General features: G+C 33.7%; 1 protein-coding gene and 2 long non-coding RNA genes across 7 annotated transcripts in view; 2 read left to right on the top strand and 1 right to left on the bottom strand.

Moving 5' to 3' along the window:
* The window catches only part of LOC118647696, a 79,246-nt gene that overhangs the window by 53,206 nt on the left and 4,859 nt on the right, over window positions 1–21,181 (bottom strand). For both annotated transcript variants that reach the window (XR_004964856.1, XR_004964855.1), the window contains exon 3: window positions 13,129–13,240. This is a non-coding gene — a long non-coding RNA (uncharacterized LOC118647696). The remainder of the gene's footprint in view (window positions 1–13,128; window positions 13,241–21,181) is intronic.
* Window positions 129–21,130, top strand: LOC105833842. 4 transcript variants are annotated; one of them, XM_012675875.3, is made up of 3 exons: window positions 129–253; window positions 19,361–19,511; window positions 20,049–21,130. In XM_012675875.3, the coding sequence occupies exons 2-3, from the start codon at window positions 19,374–19,376 to the stop codon at window positions 20,256–20,258; spliced, it is 348 nt and encodes a 115-aa protein (XP_012531329.1). In that variant the 5' UTR covers window positions 129–253; window positions 19,361–19,373; the 3' UTR covers window positions 20,259–21,130. The 4 variants fall into 4 exon arrangements, with proteins under 4 accessions (XP_012531329.1, XP_012531328.1, XP_012531327.1 ...); XM_012675874.3 differs by lacking the exon at window positions 129–253 and adding an exon at window positions 9,189–9,378; XM_012675873.3 differs by lacking the exon at window positions 129–253 and adding an exon at window positions 13,157–13,296 and having other exon boundaries at window positions 20,049–20,315.
* LOC118647697 lies at window positions 18,008–19,311 on the top strand. The gene is made up of 2 exons (XR_004964857.1): window positions 18,008–18,509; window positions 18,609–19,311. It is a non-coding gene; the product is annotated as an uncharacterized LOC118647697 (long non-coding RNA).

A 21,181-nucleotide genomic window follows, 5' to 3' on the forward strand; every position in this document is an offset into this window, starting at 1 on the left:
CCCCATTTATAAATAGACGTACGTAAATGGATTGAAATGTAACTCGGTGAACGAGAAAGAACAATCGCGCACTAACGGCCACGCACCGCTCTGCACCTCGCTGCTCATCAGTCGTCTCGACAAACTTGCAAGGAACGGTCTGATCGCGAATTAATTGATATCGATAACGAATATTCGTTACAGCGACACACAATCAATCGTACAATTGCAGTTCTCAGGCTTCTTACAGTTTGTGATAGAACGTTGTTAACAGGTAATAGAATCTTGTTAACAGGTGAGTAAAAATTGCTTGCATACCGTAACGAAAGTGTTGTGATGAAATGACTTTCCTAGTAAAGAATTATTTTTCATTTCTTGTTTTATTAATTGAAGAATGAATCAGTTTACTAACAATAACATATAACGGTTTAAGCAGATCTGACTTTATGATAATGCTACTCTCTAAATCTGAATCAGTGAATAGTCATTAATTGTCAGTGATTATCCACTTAATATGCTAGCCAAAATAATATGCCACTGGCAATTAGTGTAATTTAACTGTTAGATTAGTGAAACTTCAATGGAATGCTGAATAGATCAATAAAAAAAAGTATGCTGATTTATTTAGTAAAAAATTCACTTATTAATTAATGCTGTACGGAAAAAGGAGTAGGTACTATAACAAATTTAGTTATAAATATAAACAGCTAACACTCTTTTTGCAGTGAGAATTATAATTTTGCAATAGTAACAAAACTCTTAATTCGCATCAAAAGTCTGTAAATTATCATTGCATCAGAATATGAAAAACCGCGGTTACGCCTAATCTTGTCGCGATAAATTCAGTAAGTATAGAAATTGGTATGTAAGTATTGATATTTTAATTATATATAATACAAAAACAGTTATATATGCTTACCAATAATGTGGATATATGCTTCAATAAAAGTTCTCCTCACTGCACTCTGTGATTACATTAAAGATAAAAGCACAAGACGATGAGCACGCACGAGCATGTCTCCCAGAAGCCACCGGTAAATAAGTGATTGACAGATATTTGGTATGGTCCTATTGTTCTAACTAATTGTGCAGAGCGTTTAGACATATCCCATTAATTCGTTAGCGATGTAAGATGTCACTGGAAATCAGTGATTTTTCTCACTAATTCAGATTTAGAGAGTATTATTTTCATTTTTATTTTTTTCGCTTTTAATTAGTTCTCTTTACTAATGTATACATTTGTGAATGTGTATAGTTTTTGTTATTCCCTTCTTTTCGTTTCTTTCATTCATTTATCATCGATCAAGTTTGAATGTATTTATATAAATTTTACTCTCGAAATTGCAATCAGTGTATTTTCACTTTGCAGTGGTATACTTATAACTGTAATAATTAGTGAGTACTCATCGACTTTTAGTAATTTTTACTTTAGAATTAGTGTATAATCATTAAAAGATCAGTGTATGTATTTCACTGATTGACAAGTTATAAGTATATCACCGAAATCAGTATATTTTTACTGATTTCAGTTATTTTTCATCGATTGTAATTTAAAAAGTATATATTTTTGTTTTTTATTTATTGACTTATTTAACCATCACATTTTATTTTGTAATTATATAGAATTTTACATATTAGCTAAAAAAAACTATGTGAGTCAAAACTGTTCTAACTAAGTGTTATTATTAATTAGATTTTGAAATTAAATGTTTCCATTATTTTTTATTTTTACATTCTTTTTGCTCATCTCCACGTTTTTAGTTTTGAATTATTGCTTTGCAAAAATGATCCTTAAATAATGAAGATTTCTTACTCTAAATTTACTTTGAAAATATTGTCACTTAAAATTGCCTCGTATTCACATTTATTCCGTTTATCTCTCCCTGAAAATTATCTAAGTTCTTTCACGTGTGATAATCTGCAAAAAAAAAAAAGAATGTTGAAACCCTGATTAATATTACATTAAACCAACTGCATGATACGCATATCACATCCTGATGCGATTCGTACGTGCCTGTTCGGTCATGTAATATCTTGAGCAGATATGAAGGTGACATACTAATCATATGAGATCATAGTTTCCGTTATATGCGTGCGACAACGAGCTGGACTACGTCGCTTTGCGTAGCGTACCCACGCAAAGCATGGACTCCGAGCGTGGAAACATACCGCATGAAGAAACATACGATCCTGCGGTCGGTTCCCGCGTCCGGTGATTCGTAATAACAGGGAGACAGATCGAAAGCGAACGGACACGGGCGAGAGAGTCTGAGAAGGAAGAGCGAAGGGGGTTGCACGTGACTAATATTACATACGGGATTTAACAGTGTAACGTTACGTGTCCGTCGGTCAGGGGGTCTTTCCTGCCCTCGCTTCTCCTCGGATTCGCGGCAACGACGGTTACGGTGGGTCTTGGATTTCTCGCGACAAGGGAAAGTTGATTGCGCTGGAGGTTTTAAATTCCGGGCCAGATTGAATGCGCCCACAGGCCCTCCTCCTTACACTGCGCCGTCTCGAGGACAGTATCCACGTCATCGGCGTTAGAACAATATTGATACTGTATGTCGTATCCGCGGGCTCGCGTGACGCCTCACAATAATCGCCGCCGGAGAGCACTCGCGACCGGAAATCGCACTAAGATAGGGGAGAACTCGCATTTCCATTTGGAGGCGGTATTTTTAACCCCTAATGAGTGACATGCCTCACTTGAAAGACCGTGGAGATAATGGCAGAGTAAAAATCTTTTTTTTTTAATTGTATATGTAAATTTATAAACAGTAATAAGTGAGGTAGAGACTGGTGAACAACACAATTAAGAGGAAGGCGAAGAAGAACGCCAGTTTTCGGCCGAAGTAGACCTTGATGCCTAATAATAGATTTGTGTGAATTCTTTATAATTTCCAGTTAATGCGAACTGCACGCCGTATTACTTAGCAGTCTTGAAACAGTTTTGAACTGAAGCTAGAATACGTAATCACAAATTAAAGATGTGTATGTTTTATTTTTATCTCTCAAAGTGTTTTAAAAAATTTTTTAATTTTATAGATTGTTCTGTATACATAATTGCGCAAGTAAATTACAATCTAATAATAAGTATGCGATGTAAATTTTATCTGTTCGAGAGTTAAACAAATATATATCGAATACACTTATATTTTCAATAATGAGAAACAAGGATGCATTAAAAAGATCAATTTAACAATGTTATAGACAGAGGATGATAAACTTGAATTATTCACTTATTTACTTACTGTTACTACTTTTACTTAACGTCAAATAAAGCTTATCCAAAAAATATTTCTCTTCTTACAAATTACAGCAATTATTTAACAAAGCAAAATAATAATAGCCGTAATAATTTTATAAAGATATGAAGAAGAAGGGGAAGCAGCTCGCATCAGGTGTTATCTTGACCTAGGATCGGATCAAGCATACCCTCTCGGTATAAATGCAAATTCCTTGAACATGTGTATACTCGAGCAATTACGAGCAATTAAAATTTATATGCTTTGGTAGCGCGGTACTCTTCGTGAATAATCTCGAGTGGGAACGGGAATGATAATTATCCTCCTATCTTTGCTCGGTAACGTTTTATGCATACAGAAAATACGAACGAAACACAAGAAACGTAAGTCAAGGGAAAACAATAAGAAATTTATTTTTATATGTACGAGCAACTCGGGAAGAGCTGCGAGAAATCGGTTTTCTTTGCTATGTTTAAAAATGTGCATCGCTTTTTATTTTGGGATATTTTATAACACTGACAGTCTCGCTGTGTATCGTACCATTGTAACAGCATTCACGAAAAAAAAGTCAACGACGTCTACACGAGCCTTTCGAGTTCTCCAGACAGTGCGAGAGCAAATATTTGGGAATCTGAACGAGGATGTGTCGAAAGTGCTAAGTGCTGCGCTCGTGCCTCATGCGTCTGTAAAATTCATCGGATGCACGCGACGCTTTTGCCGCCAGCGTTATCTTCTTTTAAATATTTTTCCAAATATTCTATGAGATTTTATCATCAAATAAAATATTTATACAGCTGCTACGTTATCAATAAAAAATATATGTAAATGACATAAAACAATTGTCTCTAAACTCGATAACAAAATATTAAAATTTTGAAAGATAAATTCAACGAATGCTAGTGCTAAAAGGAGACGAATTCAACAAGACAAAAGAGTGCAATTTCATGCCATTCTCGAGCTTGTTGAGAAATTGTCGTCGTTGATGATCTCTTCAAAGCGTGGGGCGCACACGCGTCACTGACCTGCCGCAAATGAACATACGTTACACGAATGCAAAACAAACTCTTTCAAACAATATTTTGCGTCCGCAACCTACGTAAGTCTATTTTCGTCTAGCGACACGAAATCTAAAGAGGGCGGGGCAGAAATGTAGGTGGTTGATTCCAGGAAAAGAATCGATAACTCGAGATCCTGAATAAAAATGCCGAGTTGTCATAAATTACGTTTAAATGACAAAGAACGCGTTTTTCTAAATAAAGTCACGGAATCGTAAATGTCAAAGATAAGTTTAAAAACTACATCAAAAGAAACAAAGGGGGAAAGAAAGAAAGAAATAAAAGAGAGAGAGAGAGAGAGAAAAAGAGAGAGAGAGTTCGTGGAATAAGAATCCAAATGAGGAGGACTATATTTAGAAAAACCTTTCACGCGATATAGAGATTACGTCGCTCGATAGAATACAGATTGCAATTATATTGCGTGCCGTAACGTTAATTATTAAAGGGAGTTCCCGAGATAATTAACCGGCTGATAGTGATCATCGAAACGAGAGAGCGTCGAGGAAATCTCGATGACCCTACGGTAATTTCTAGTTCGCATTCTTACACGGGATACAGATGCCACGAGGTGAAGGACTCTTTAATTACTTGTTTAATATCTTGTTTACGGAACACACTTTTTTACGATAGTATATTCAAATGTTGCATATTTTATTAAAAGAAATCCGAATAATTACGAAATATAAAACATTAATTAATTGTAATATAAATGAAAATTTTTTAAATATTGTAACATTTACATCATTAATTTGTTATCACTAAAGATTAAACTCATTTTCTATCTTTTTCTAATTTCTAGAATTAGAAATGCTCTAACTAAATCTAATTCTAAGAATTAAAAAAAGACAAAAGATAAAAAGTTCAACCAAAATTGAAGTTAATCTACAGTGGTAGAAATAAATATTAATGTAATATGGATATTTATCCATTTTCTTTCGTTCTATTTCTCTTTTCGTTTCTTTTGTTTTCTCATACGAAAAAACGGAGTTAACTAACAAAAGAACTTCACGAACTCGAAAATTCATATTTTAATGAAACTTGGCATAAATGTAGAGGGGGTGAATACATAAATTTAGAAATTTTTAGTTGGTGCCCAAAAACGGTTTGAAGGGGTGAACACCACCCTTCAAAGTTGAGACGGTTTTTGCGGTTTTTCGATATATCTCGCAAACTAAACAAAATATTAAAAAATGTTTCATACCTAAAAATTTCTAAATTCATGTATTCACTCCCTCTACATTTATGCCAATTTTTATTAAAATATGAATTTTCGAGTTCGGGAGATTCCCTTTTAGTAATGATTCACTTTTTCCGAGCATTCCGCGATTTTTTCGTATATCCCGTGATCTTTTTTCGTACGCTTATATAAACGGCAGCAGCTCGTGGTGAAGACAGATTGGATGCACATGAGGCCGCTCATTTTGAGTTTTCTCGTGCAGCTTTCCACTCCTTGAAACATCCGACAGGAAATATTCCCACTGAATCGGGGAGAGTTGCTTTTTTATACTAATTTAAAGCACAGTTACACAGCAGAAAACACGGAGGGGCGACACCGTAAGCTAACTTTAAATCTCTAGACATCAACGGATGGGATTCGTTAAATGCATGCACCCTTCAGTTAAAAGGGCCATATGATTCACCGAAGTCTTTCTTCGGAATCAAACTTATGACGCTAGATAATTTTATATTTGGATATACTTTCGTAATAGAAAAAAAATTATTTGCCAACGTCCCTCTTTAATATTTAGTTTTCTTTTTTTAAAATAATAGTTATCCTTACAAAGAATATTTTCTTCATAATTATCTTAAAATACATTCATTATTTATTCCAAGCAAGTAATTTACATAAATTAAATTTTTATGTACGCAAAATGTATATCAAAATTATAAGTATCTTTAAATAATAAATATTACTTTATTAAATATTTTATAAGTTAAATTCACACATGCAAATTCATATTAATAAAGTTTGTTTAAAATATATTGTAAATCAAAACTATTAAATACATTGACATAAATCGAAACATATTAAGTAAAAATAATAATTTAATTTGATTATTAAAACAAAATGATATGTCAATATAAGATCTTCTATTTAATTTAACCAATTACAATTATACAATATATTTTCCGTGTGTAAAACAAATTTTGGATATCTTGGTGAATTTTTTAGAACATAGAAAAAATTAGGTCTTTGGTGTAATCTTCAACACGTTACAGTCTGATATTCCATAAAGGAATCAAACGCTCACTTCCTACACCTAATAGCAACCTGTCCCCTTGCTCGCACGAGTCTTCCTCGTCGAGCAGAGCGTGACTAGAAAGATTTCTCTTCGCGAAAAGAATACATTTCAAGGTTCGTGGATTCATGCAGGAAGCGACAGTTGGCACGAAAGATTTTAGCATATGTCGGATCCGTGGAAGGTAACACGTGCAGCACCGTCGCTACCGCGTAGAAATTGAATGAATATGCATTCCATTCATAAGAACCACTCGGGGTTCGTTGCCTGCCGAAGGAGGAAGGCACCAGCTGACTCCCTCAAACATCAAAATCAAGACGCGTGATTTTGGATGCAAATGACAAAAGCTCCGGATGCACGTGTCCAAAAAAAAACACGATTAGAAATCATGAAAAAATTCAAGAGAAGAAAAATCTTAATAGAAGGAGGTCTAACGTTTTATTCACCAGACAAAAAATTTTATCTATTTGGCCGCATTCTTATCAATTTTTTTAGTGTTTCTAGAAAAAATAATTAATGTTTTAGACTTAAAGCTTTCACGGCCATTGACGTTACTTCCAATAGAAAGGGCTTCCGGATACATGCCGCGTCCCGGTACAGCATTGCGCCGACGTTTCGCAAACGTTGCAGTTTGCATCATCAGGGCTAGGAGCTCCGATACATCGGAGCGTTGGCGCAACGCTGTACCAGGACGCGACATGTATCCGGAAGCCCTTTCTATTGGAAGCAATAATTAATGTTTTAATAAAGTTTTTTTAGAATATATAAAAATTACAGATCGATGGCATAATTGTAATAATCCAATGTGTTACAATCTGTAATGATTTTTCGAAAAGATATCAAATGCTCGACTTACTTCCTACACTCTTGATAAATAATTTGATATCGACAATTACTGTAGGATAGACTGTACAAATGTGGTCGCGTGCTATCGAGCAAATCTGAAACGTATTAGCAACAAGTTAATAATGTCGATACTCGAGTGTCGGAGTACGCAATTTTTACGACCCGCGATAAGAAACGAAGTCAAGAACGCGCGTCAGATAAAATGCTTTTCGATAACGTTGTTAGCTATTATAAACTTTAATTATAATACACACTTTTCGTCTTGTTCGCAAGCCAAAATAAAACCGTTCAATGTACGAGAAGTTAAATAAAATTCTCCAATAAAAAGTTAAATTTTCCGTCAACACGGAATTGTTATTTCATCGAGAACGTGAAGGGAACAATGGTAAAGAAGTTGTAAAAAAGCTGTAAACATGTATGTCGTTCTCAGTCACGGTGTACTGTTTGAGCATTAATATTGATTAGGCATATGCCATGTTAGAAATTGTCGTGTTAGTCACGCACGACACTAGGCTAAATAAGTCACAGCCAATAAAGTCTTATAGTCTTTTACTCTAAAGAAAACAAACAAAACTCTTTAAGTATACGACAAAGAATTCTAAGCAAGCTATTGTCTACTAGAAAGATGTTAAAAAAATGCATTAAAATTTGTTCGAAGATTTGTCCGAGTTTGCGTAACGGTGCACACAATACGATCGTATTGTGGAGAAATAGTATGAAAACCCTTATTTAGCTTGCGAAACGAACGAGTTATAAGTTGCCAGGCGGTGTTTCGGATCACGCAACGTTTCGCCACGCTAGCTTAGCTCTATCTCAAATGGCATCAGAAATCTTTTCTCGTGCAAAAGATGCAAATGACTTCTTCGCCACGAAGGGACCGTCCGGCAAAAGTTTTCTTCTTCAGGGGGGCGCTAAGGGCCCATCCGTTTGCCCGGTAACTCAAGCGGAATAATTACTGGGCATAGGCACACCATTCGAACCCTGAGCACTTTTTCATACAACGACTCCTTGACGGGCAGGGTGAGCGAATTTACGCGTGGGGGGGGGGGGATCTTCTTTCACACAGGTGTCGGAGCGCGGAACGAAGGAACCGCATTATACCCGCGGCTGCGCAAGTTGGATTTTTCGAATCTTGCCATACATTTAATGATTCTTTTTCCTAGTTAATCCCTTTTTGTGTCGTGATCTTATCTACCACTTTCACTTGGGAGAAAGACAAATCATTCTTACGCTAACATAACGTGATAGCGTTTTTATAAAATTTTATGCGAGCCATAAAAAATTATTTTGTTTAATGCTAAAAGAAATATTTGTTAGCACATCCTGTCTGCTACTTTAATTCTGTTTAAAGCAAACCTTAAGAGGAAGACAAATTATTCTTACGTTAATCTAAAACAATTCTATATACTATTTTATTTAATGCTAAGAGATATTTGTCGAGTATTTTAACTTCTTTTAAGGTAAACTTTAAGAAAGAGAGACAAGTCACCCTTACTCAAACATGATTGTGTTTTTGTAAAATTTCATGCAAAAAATAACAGATTTTACGAGACGTTTAAAAAAGACGTTTGTCGGCTACTACTTATGCAATGTATATATTATAACCATTTTGCGAAAGTGGTGCTATAGTAAATATTATTATTATTATTATTATTATCATTGCTCCGCACTGTCATTGAGCGTCGTGTGCATTCCACTTGTGCAATCGAAAGCGTGTTTGCAAGGTTATCACGCAGAAGTGTCGCGAGGAAAAGAGAAACAATAAGCGCATCATCGTGCCATATATCGCGCAGTCGGTTAAAATTGGTCGTCAAGTCAGATAGTAACGGATCGATCGTCTCGATTTGGACTGACTTCCTCGTACTTCTTATTTCACGATCCTACGACGGAGTTACGTAGTGTTTCATACGTGACTTTCTCTCAAGCACGTCAAGAAGGGATAAGAGGAATGCGTTCGGCATCACGGATCATCGCACTATAACGTGAACTAAAGAAGAGAAGAGTCGATCAACGGTAATTTCACAGTGGATATTTTTGGCGAAAAATCGCCGATTTTTGTCGCAAAAACGAGACGATCGCGCGCCTCGCCCTCGGAACGTTCGATCTCTGTGGCGACGAAGGAAAAAAATATCTCATAGACGAGTTGATGAAGTTAAAGAGCAAGAAGCGCGTCGGGCATGAAAAATGTCCACGGGGCGTTTGACGTTCAGGTGCAGGCTTACTCGAGAGAGAAACTTATGCGCGATTTAGTTAGCTCATGTTTCCTCGACGGCAATCACGATGCGGAACACCGCCTTCGAAACGGTACGAAACGGCGGTTGCCCGCGAGCCGTTAAAGAGGTCGTCGCCGGCCGTAGGAAATGCCGTGCCCAAGGAAGGAGAACGTTTTTGAAGCTACGTCGCTTGCTCAGCTGTCAGCCTTTTTTTTGCGTTGTAGAATTCTTTACGTCGCGCTTTCCGTTATGTTATTTATTAGAAAAATATTTTTTCGTTAGAAAATATCTTTTCTGATAAACGTTCCTGATAAACGAATCTCTTAGGAATGTTCAGTCAATTGCATCGAAGATTAGTAAATACGTAACTAAAGCGAGCCCTCATTAAAGATTAGGGTTGGCCAAAATTTCGCTTACGAGCTAAAACGCTTCTTTCGATAGAGCGAGTAAACAAAAAAAAAAGCACTAGAATCCCGCTTGAATCTACACTGATAAAAATGCCAAAGAAAATTTACTTATTTTTTAAATAAATTTATTAATCATTTCTAATTTTTTTACTTAAAACTCGTATTATCTCTCTTACGTTAAGTGAAAATATCAAAATACTGTAAAAAATTAATTTCATTTTGTAATATTTACAAATTATTTATAAATTTACTTTTAGTATTATTAAAACCCATAATATTAAATACACGTAATGCTTAAATTTTACTCCTATACAATGAATTTACAGTCTGGCACAAAAATTATACTCTCAGAATTGTGATACCGATATTTCAGTATAAAGTGTGCGCACGAGAGTGTGTGCGCATTACGAATTCTTTTACATGTATGCATGCACAATGCTTGCAGTCACTTGCAGTTCAGTTCTTCATAAGAGATAAAGTATATCTTTTAATATAATTCTAATTCTATTAATTCTAAAAATATCTTGACATTTAAAGATAAGTATTAAGCAATAATATAAAATAAAATATAATTGCAATAAAAGCAAGAATTATATTGTATCAATATATGTTTCGATGTAAAAGACTTGCAATATTAACCTCCAAATTAAAACTTATATTCATCAATATTTCCATCGAAATAAAAAAAAGAACTTCTTTTCAGTGTTCGAATAGTGCCTGCAGATTTCAAACATATCATGCATTTATACAATATATTTTCCAAAACTATAATAATAATAGGAGATTAGATCGAATATCTGCATTATCTGTAAAGTATAAAATTTGTGCTTTCACTAGTGAGAACATAAAATTTATAATTAAACATTATTACAATATTTATAATCTCTGGAATATAATTTCTAGAATATAATAAATAACAGTTATGTGTTTTTTCTAAAACTTGTAAGTCAACTTTGTTGTTAAAAAAATGTGTTAGCTCAATACTTAATCAGATTTCACAAAAGTCTGAAAGATATTGATAATTCTACAGTTAATAATAAAGTTAACGAATATTTACAAGAAATCCTTTGTTACAAGGAAACTAATAAAAATGAAATTTACCATGAAGATTTAGATCCTTTATATTAATAGAATAGGTATGAAGCTTTCAGGCTTTTTATATTTATCGTTAGAAACACAGTATCGATTACCTAACCAATCTTTGCAAATTCTAATTGATAATATGAATAATTTCCATAAAATAAACATTCAATATTTATTGAAACAATTTAAATAATTTAAGCATTGATATTTTACTTTTAGAAAATGACTTACTTAAAAAAAGCACATAACTCACAGCATGAATATTTCAGATCACGATTTACAAGAGACAAATGTTATATAAATAATTTTAATTATATCAAACCCAAGTATTATTTTAAGTGACAACACAAAATATTAGTACAGCCCAATAAAAGAAACTCTAATTATCTTTTTAAAAATTTTAATTTCTCTTCTCAATATTTTAATGACAAAGATTTAATGTCAATATTTTAACGTCTGGTGTTAAAAATAAGCATTCAGCAATTAAAATTACATATGCATTTATAATATTTAAATTACGTAAGATGTAAATTAAAGTTTTTTAAAATTTTTCTATTTAAATATTTAAAAAATAAATATTTGATTACGATTTAAATTGAATACAATTTTGCGAGTAAAAATTCAATTGTATGTTGCATTGCAGCAATTCAAGAAAAAAATCACACATTGAAAAAAAAAGTTAATTTGACTAAATTTTCCAACTAAATTAAATTTTGTCTATTCAAGTATTTATCTATTTAAATTAACTTATGTTAATATTTGAACTAAAATTTGTGCATTTAAATTAAATCCATAAATTCTTGAACTAACGAAATTTTAATTTAGTTGAAAAATTTTGTCAAATTAACAATATTTTTTTCTCAGTGCAGTGCTAACGATAAATCGCAATATCATATATCTGTAGTTGCAACTCATATTTTAAGAATTTTTACTGTAAACGATTCACACTCAATATAATTTCCAGATTATTAATAACTATATTATGCAATATTCTAATTGTGCAATAATATAACTGAAATGTAATTAATGTATACAGATGTTGCTGTTGCAACTAATTAAAACTAATTCTTTTTTGTTCTTAAATAAAAAATTAGTATATTGTTCTAGTTACGGTTGACAACAATTCTTATAATTTTAAAGAAAGTAAATGTAAACAAAAAAATATTTTGTGAGTTTTAAAATATCTTCAATTAATTTAATACGCAAATATACATATGCGTAGTATATCAGCTTAATTGGTAATGTCTCATTTTGTTCGTTTTGAACTGTAAAAAGGGTAAAACCCTGCGGAAAGATCAGCTGTCGCGAAGCAAGGCAAATTTCTCTCAATTCTGCGTCTTATCGCAAGCTGCGTTTCAATAAGAAACAATGAGTCAGAATAATCTTCATGTTACGCTCAATCGACTTACGCCTATCGGATTCTACGAGCCAATATACGAGCGGCGTATCTCCGATAACGTCTCTCCGATCGTAAATGCGATCCGTCCGGTACTCCTTGGAAAACCGTAACCTTGAGCCTTAAGCACCGATAACGGCGCAAACACTGTTAATTAAAGCGCTATCATTATAGCATCGCTCAAAGTATCGTACGTGCATCGCCAATTAAGTTCCCTCCCGTCCCGGGTTCCACGAAAGAAGACATTAGTCTCGAACGGAAGTGCGCACCCCCGGGCCCCGGGGTGACGCGATAATTCTCATAGAGCTTCTCGAAGGTAGCGACCCAATGCGATCTTCCTGCTAATCGCCCTCCTACCACTGTCCTCGTCTTACGGACGCAACAAGATTCGCGGAACGTCCAGCATTGTTTCTTCATCGGACGAATATCGTCCGTTATCGTAACGAGCAGTCTATTTACCGAAATGCTCGTCCATCGGCATCGGCCGATATAAATTCGCTTTGTAGGATGAATGACCGCGCAATAAAACGCGTTTAACGGGTTCTCTCGCGCATGCGTTCTGTTTTGCACTGTCGTCCGTGGTTACCCGTCCGCGCAAGGCCTAAGCGAATCTAGGCTAGGCTAGTCAGCTGCAGCCGAGATGCAGCCATGAACGAGGTCTTACCTTGGAATTAGTTGCATGCCGAGTTTCATAGCCGCAGCAACGGAGAGACTGTTTTTCCGTTCGCGAAACTTGGCGCGTCAATGTTCGTCCTCTCAATTTCCGTCGTGTTACCCTATGAACAGATAAAAGAGTGCCATTTCAAGATATTTTGATATCAACAATCGTGACGTAAGTTAGTAGTTCCTCGGAAAATAAAAAGGAGAGTTGCGAGATATCATTATTTCTCACGGAAATATTTTCTAATCATTAGAGAATATCAAAATCGTAGACAGATTAATGTTTGAATTAATACAAATCTAAAACTTTAAGAGCCTACTCGTCTAGAAGAAATCCGAGAACCAAGTAAAAAATTATGCATTCCTTCACATTTGCATTTTACCAATTACTCTCTAAATCTCGTAGAGTAAAATATTACTTTAGAAAAATGAAAATAAAGTCTATGAAATTATTCAAGTGATTTGTCATTCTAATGAGAGTCAAAAGACACACACACACACACAAACACATACACACACACACACACACACACACACACACACACACACACTTCTGCTAGGAGGAGTCTTATATAAATGAATTTGATTTTTGCAAAGTAGCAAATTACTAGAATAATTGCACAAAATCAATTTTTACTTTAAGATTTAGAGAGCATCTAGTTATCCAGGCAATACAGAAGTTTAAAATCGGGTTATTTAAATACCTTTAAGATTACTTTTGAAAATGTTATAGGAGATTTTAGACTCTGCATTTTTTAAATAATTGTCCAGCAAACAACACTGTTAAACTTGTAGTCAAACAATATATTGAGCAAGTCCTTAATCAATATTAGTTAAATTAACTGCTTGATTTAGTCAAATTAACAAAATATTGAGCAATGGCGATTCAATAGAAATTAACAGTAAAGGTGGCGTCAAATGACGTTTTAATAATGTCTTATTGACGTCTCTAACGTTAACTCACTTTGTTTGCTGGATAAAGCTTTTATTTCATCGATAGCGCAATGATTGTTTGATTATTTGAGAAAATTATTTGAACACTGAATTTTTCAAATAATTCAGAAGACAAATCGAGAGATTATCGAAATGTCATCGATAATCGCGTATCGAATACTGTGCGAATGCGCAGCTCACGAGCGCTCACCCTCGTCGTAGAGTACGTGCGCGCGCACACAATCACCCCAGTCGAGGGTTCGACACCCCCAACGAAAATGTGTTTATCGATCCGGCGTTTTAACTGCGCGAACTTGGCGACCGGTCGAGGCCGACGTTAAACCGAAAGACGAAACGCACGTGCGAGATAAATGTGAGTGCGTGCAATTAAAACAAAGTGCAACAAAAACGGTCTCAATCGAGTGCGCTCGCCCGTGTAATTAATACCAGATAATACCTTATCAACGTTTCACAGACACATCCGCGAGTAGCTGAATGAAAGACGCTCCAAGGAAGTGAGTAGACGAATGTACAAACAGATTAGACCGGGCTATCTCGACGCAATGATCGCAATGTGATTACGACAATTTCTTTTCTTTCATTAATTCCAGAGTGTTGTACTATATGAGCGAACTATTAACCAAGTACTAATTCAAGTTTTCAGTATATATCTTGTTATTAAATTTTTGATAGCTCAAAATAACATTTAATAGGATATATTGTTTACACATTAACAGTGTTAATTTAGTTATCCTAACATTTTTATTAGATAAAAAAGTTCATAATTTTTTATGGATAAATTTTTACCTAGAGAATAGTGATAATAATATATAAGAAAATATGAAAATATACGTAAGGTATATTTGATTGCAGGATTGGCATTAGATTGATGTGACGTTCGAAAGACAAGAATAAAAATGTGACAAGTAGAATTTGCAAACCGCGTTAAAGTTACACAGGAAATGTCGATCGCAGTTGTCTATCGTGCACGGAATACTTTATTTATTTATGTTGTATTTTTTCTCTTTATCTATGAACTCGCTTCCGTAATTTGATAGTAGGTATATTATATATCATACGCAATTAAACGAAATGTAACATAAACGTGCCGTCGCGATGAATTCTCATGTGACAACCGAGAATGTGACGAAATCGAGTGTGCAATCCGATATTTGTGTGGAATAGTTGAACGATTAAGTGGGTCAGAGAAAGGCGTGCACCTTCGTATAAACCTGTACGACCTATTTGGTAGGCTAGGCGCGTATAGGCGGAATATGCGAGAGGGTCTTATAGAACACAGAACTCTCGATCTAAAAAGGTTCGGATGTATCGTATGATATTGGAGAAATGTAATAGCGATTTTCTCGCAGTCTTTAAGAAATTTGGAAAAAGCTGCGTACGTGAGAGTAAGTGGTTTCACGTTTTGTTGAAGCTGCGCGAGGTATCACTTCAAACGAGTACTACCAGTGTACCGACAGTTAGATCTGAGCAGCGGCATACACAGTGCTCCAGATAAATCGCTGTTGTCGGCTTTAGACAACCAAGTAAACGGCAAGCGCAATTTATGCCGGCGATAAATCCGCAATAATTGGATCGCCGTAAAAAGAGTACGGCGGCAGTTCCAAAAAGCGAGAAAAAATACATATATCTCGTTATTCTTGGACGATTGCGATTTTCGAGTTAATACGGCGCGACGATATATTATGGCGAATCGGATGATCGCCAGACTCCGCATGACGCCATTCGAGTGATTTCAACAATGCGCGCTCGTTTTTCTTCTTTCTCTCTCTCTCTCTCTCTCTTCCTCACGCGAGTCATCTCGCACTTCGGTTCGTGCGCCAGCGCACATTTATCTTCCCGATCCGCGCGTACGCGTGAGTAGCCGGCCAAAATGTGCCGAGAAAGGAAAGCACGTACATCCGAGTGCGTTAACCCGAGCCCCAGTGGAGCGAGATGTGCACCGCACACACTGCGTCATCCTGACACACGACTTCACAGAGTTAATGCACTCGCGCGGCTGTATCACCTGCTCTCTCTCCACCGTACATCATAGTAATTACGCGAATAACGTGGAATTCATTCGTTAGCTGCCCTCAGCGAAAGCTGAGGAGAATCAAACCAGTTTGTGTTAACGAACGCGCGTAAAAAGAGCGGGGTCCCGTTCGCAATCATTAAGCGCGTAAGGATATAAAGAGAAATCTTATCTCCGGCTCTGGTGTAACTTAGAGAGTCTATTCGGTACTTATTGACCTTAACAGATATCCCTACGACGTTATTAAGAAAACACATGCCCGTTTAAAGCAGAATCTCCGGGATTATCAGTAATGTCGTAACATAAATTGGCAGGTTAGCGCGTAATTTTTGGTGTATAATGGATATTCGTGCAGTGCTGTTGGCACCTTTTTATCTTTTGCAAAAGAATAGAATTATGTCTTCTATAAACTTGTAGCGTGTAAACTTCATTTTTAAGAAGATTCTTCAACTTAAAAAAGAAAAGTCACATGACTTTTCAATCATACACATCTTTTAATGCAAAAAGCTTTAGCATTGTCAAAATAACAAATGTTAAATTTAAACAATAAATATAATAATTTGTTATTTTTAAAACTTTTCCATAAATATATAAATATAGTTCTTCAAAAATATTATTTTCTTTGCTATTAAATTACTTATAACTTTTTTTCACCTAAGGCACAATGCTATTTTAGAGGTTTATATTTTTAAGCAGGGGTTCTAAAGAATATAAAGCTTCAAAGCTTAGAGTATTTAAAATTGTAAAAAATAATAGCGTCATTTTCTAATGTAAAGAAAATGGTAAAAGAAGTTGAATGAAAAGTTAAATAGTAAAAAAAGTTGAAAAAAATCATGCTTAAATTTAATCTTAAAAGTTGATTAAGTTTTTATATTATTTAAAAAGACTGTAGAATTTCCTTAATGTAGACATTTTTTAATGTTTTGAGAATATAGAAAAATTGTTCAATTCCGTACAAAATATATTATAATACTCGCATTGAGTTTCACAAATTTAAAACGTTTACGATGAGAAAAATTTAAAATTCAGACAATATCAAAAATCTGCCAAGAATGTACATGAAAATAATAAATAATGTTTGGTGCGTATATATATATATATATATTCACAAGTGATGTGTGCCGGAAATGTAAAGCGTTCCGATATATCCATCTAACAATACATAGTGCGATTATCGTAGACCTCTTTTGTCTCCCGCGCGCAAAGACTCAACTTTCGAGGCCTATCATTTTGTTTACAAAGCGTAGAATGCTCATAATCGTGACTTGCTGCATATCGGCTGCATGATTAATACCGAGTAATTCTGTTGTTATGCTGCAAAGAATTTTCCTGGTAATTCAATAACTTTACGCCGAAGGATATTGATCTCTTATCGGCACAATAGTGTTTCTGAAATTATGTTGTACACTAAACAACTATATTTTATTATATATACTGACAATGAGATACTATATATGTACTTATTTAAATATTTATGTACGTAACGGTGGAAACATTTATAAATGCAATTATGTTTTTAATCAATTTAATTGTTTAAGTAATAAACTTTTCATAAAATTATATTAACATACTAGCTATGCCCTGCCACGCGTTGCTGTGGCTCTCTATTCTTATGCTACGTTTTTTTCAAATTTTCTTTGCTTTCGTTGTTTAACTTTCAAGAGCCTTGCTCTTTTTATTTTATTTTTAAATAAGCATTTATCTATCTTTAATAAATCTAATATTCATTTATTCACGTACTTCTAACTTTTTTTTCTAAAAGCTGCCATGAATTTAGAAATCCATTCAAAAGACTGTTTTAAATAAGTTCCTTTTTTTCAATAAAATAAAAGCCATCTTTATTTTTCTTATTACCTTAATTTAAACACAATAAAAACATTCTTCGCCTCTCCCGTCTCTCCCGGTCTCTCCCCGTCTCTCCCCGTTTCTCTCCGTCTCTCCCGGTCTCTCCCCGTTCTTACGGAGATCTTAGATGACGAACAAACATTTACATTTTTATTTATATAGATTATTATTGTGACAATTTTTTATCTATACATATTTACTGTAGATAAAGAAATCATGGTTCATAATAATTACTCCTATCTCTATAAAAACTATATAAAATTATTTTCAAATAAATTCATATATAGAGCAAGAAATTTTACTAATATTGCATCAGCATTGCAATATTTTAATAATATTGTTAAAAATACTGCAAAATTGTTGCAACTTTGCTGGAACGTTTTGAGTTGTAATGCTACGATCAGACTATGCACGATTAGGGTTGCCATATTAAAATTTGTTAAACTAGAACTTACAGGCCAAAAACCCCGGACATTTCTGTTGCAACCCCGGACATATACGAGAATACGTTAATTACACATAATAAATATTATAGAAGCCGCTCAATAAGTGGTTGTGCCATTGGAAAAAGCACGGTAAAGAAAAAAAATAATTAAAATATTTAAAACCCTAGACGCACATAATTTTTCCAGACAAATTTTCAACACTTTCAAAATATGTGCTTTTTATTATAGAAAAGCTGATGAAGAGCAATCAGTTTACGTAGTGGTGAACTTAAAAATAATATAAAAATAATATAAATACTTTCACAACGGAAATGTTATAGCTAATATCGGTAACTACAATAACAATCAGTTAAGTCGTGTAATGTAATTTACAAAAATTGTTTCGAGTAAATGATAACAAAAGTTATATCATTTGTTCGAATTAATTATATTTTCGAATCCATAGAATCGATAGAATTCGATAGCACTCAGCCTGTTGCAAAATGAGCTTTTTTTGAGCATGAAACTTTATGGACAAAAGCAATTTATTAATAAAACAAATTGTGCATTACGGAAGCAAATCACTTACCAAGAAGTATCTTAAAATGTTTTAATCGATCTAATTGTCTACTCGGTTTTCATTGTAGCAACCAGAGTAAGAATCACAAATCGTGAATAGTATATCGCGACACAAATGGATTGATCCGCGTCTTTTGTTAAAAAACTCAGCTAGCGAATTAGTGTGAATGACGAATCATGTATGACGAATTTTCCTTCCACATTATTCACGAACGTAATATAAATCATGAATTACAAATCACGAATTGCGAATATGCGTATAATTGCATTAGCGTAAATCAATGTAATTAAAACTAAAAAATTTGAAAAAAATAATATTTGAATTTTTTAATAGTACAATATGTGAATGCAAATATATAAATAAATAAAAAAAGCTATAAAAAAATATTATTATATAAAAAATTTATTCTTTTTTACATAAGAACCCGCTTAGTAATGGAAGAGATTGACAACATTCGACGGGATCGTGTACGTAGGAGACTTTTTCAAGATAACGATGATAAAAACGATCCACAGGAACGCGAGAACATTAACAATCATTTTGCGGAAGAGAGGCGAATTCAAGCTGAAGAAGTAAGAAGGAAACAATTCGTTTTTAATAAATTAAATTCAAATAATTGTTAAAATTATTTTTTGTTATATGTGTGTCGAAAATAGTCCCTTTCGTGTCACTTTTTTTATGGATAAAATCACCGATTTCAACACTTTAACATTATTACACAATTATTGTCCTCTAATAAATAGCATAAATCGTGGCGAAGAACATTCCAGCATGATTTTTTCAATACTCGTACACGCGTTATCTCGCGATACGCTTATAATAACTCTCGTAGAATTGACCTGTCAATTTGTGAGAACATTGAAGGAACCATAAATCGATGCACGAGTAACAAAAAATACGGTATGCAACTCGCCTATGGCTCGTACGTCCATTCTTCTCACTCGTACACAAAAGGCTGACTTTACATAATGTACTATTTCGTATTGGTCACGTAATTATATCTCGATAAAGTAATTCCGCGCGAGATATATATGCAGAAATTAAATATCTATTAAAACAATTTCAGTTTAGACACACCGTTTGAAGTTGAAATACTTATTGTTGCGTAGGCCAAGAAGAAATGGGGCTTTGATTTTATACGCGGACACCCAGATCCACAATCTGATCGTTGGGAATGGACAAAAATTGATGAACAAGAAAATGAAATTTCTGCATCCGAGGAAACAAATGGGACCACAAATTCACAAGAAGAATGCACGGAGAAAACAGGAAACAACACGGAAGATTTGTCTGACAAATCGACGGATGAAAAAAATTAAGGTGCGCAAACGAATCGAATTGTGATATTATTTAATAATAAATCTTATAATAAGTAATATTTAATCAAAATGATAACATAGTTTTACAAGCATAAAAAAATTACGTAAATTTCGAACTGCGTAAATTTTGTATAATATTATATATAAATCATTTTTCATCATTATGATGAAAATTAATTTATAATTTCTTCCGACAAGTTTAGAAGAAATTTTATACAAATAGTGAGAATAGTGAGTCTTGACTTTCATAATACTAAATTTTTTATTAGTGATATTACGTGTAACTTTTACTTAATTTTTTGAAAAATTATATATGCTACAAAAATCGTATTTGATCAAACATATAATACACTTTTCTAAATAAAGTCAATTTTTTTAGAATTCTAGGAAAAACCATTTTAAAGAATACATTTCTAAATAGTTTATGAAGTTTTCAGTAATATAGCATAGTATTATGAGGGTTAATTATATTTACAAAATAATTAATTTTGTTAAATAAAATTTATAAATTTATAAATTTATAAATTCATTAATTTATTTGAATTGGTCAAATTTTAAGTTTCTAGTCAAAAAGACATAATGTTAAACACATGTCCAACAAAAAACCAAAGCTAAATTTTAGTTAATTTGTTGAAACTTAAAAGTGAACAATCTGAATTGTACATAATTTGATATCTAATTGATCTATATTAATTTGATGACAACATGACATGTATTCGTGAAAATGAATGTGCAATATAAGTTATTATACTCAATCACTATTTATAGTACTTTAGTACAAAATAATCGCGCAGCTTAAGAGAAAGAGAATTTGTATAAAAATATATACATAATATATTTCTGAAAAATTATTAAATAATTGAGCATTTTAATCCATGTGTTTTCTTTGTTCTCCCTTTCTTTTCAACGCGTCAACGAGAAAA

Source organism: Monomorium pharaonis, chromosome 10, assembly GCF_013373865.1.
Source record: "Monomorium pharaonis isolate MP-MQ-018 chromosome 10, ASM1337386v2, whole genome shotgun sequence".
NCBI classification, from domain to species: domain Eukaryota; kingdom Metazoa; phylum Arthropoda; class Insecta; order Hymenoptera; family Formicidae; genus Monomorium; species Monomorium pharaonis.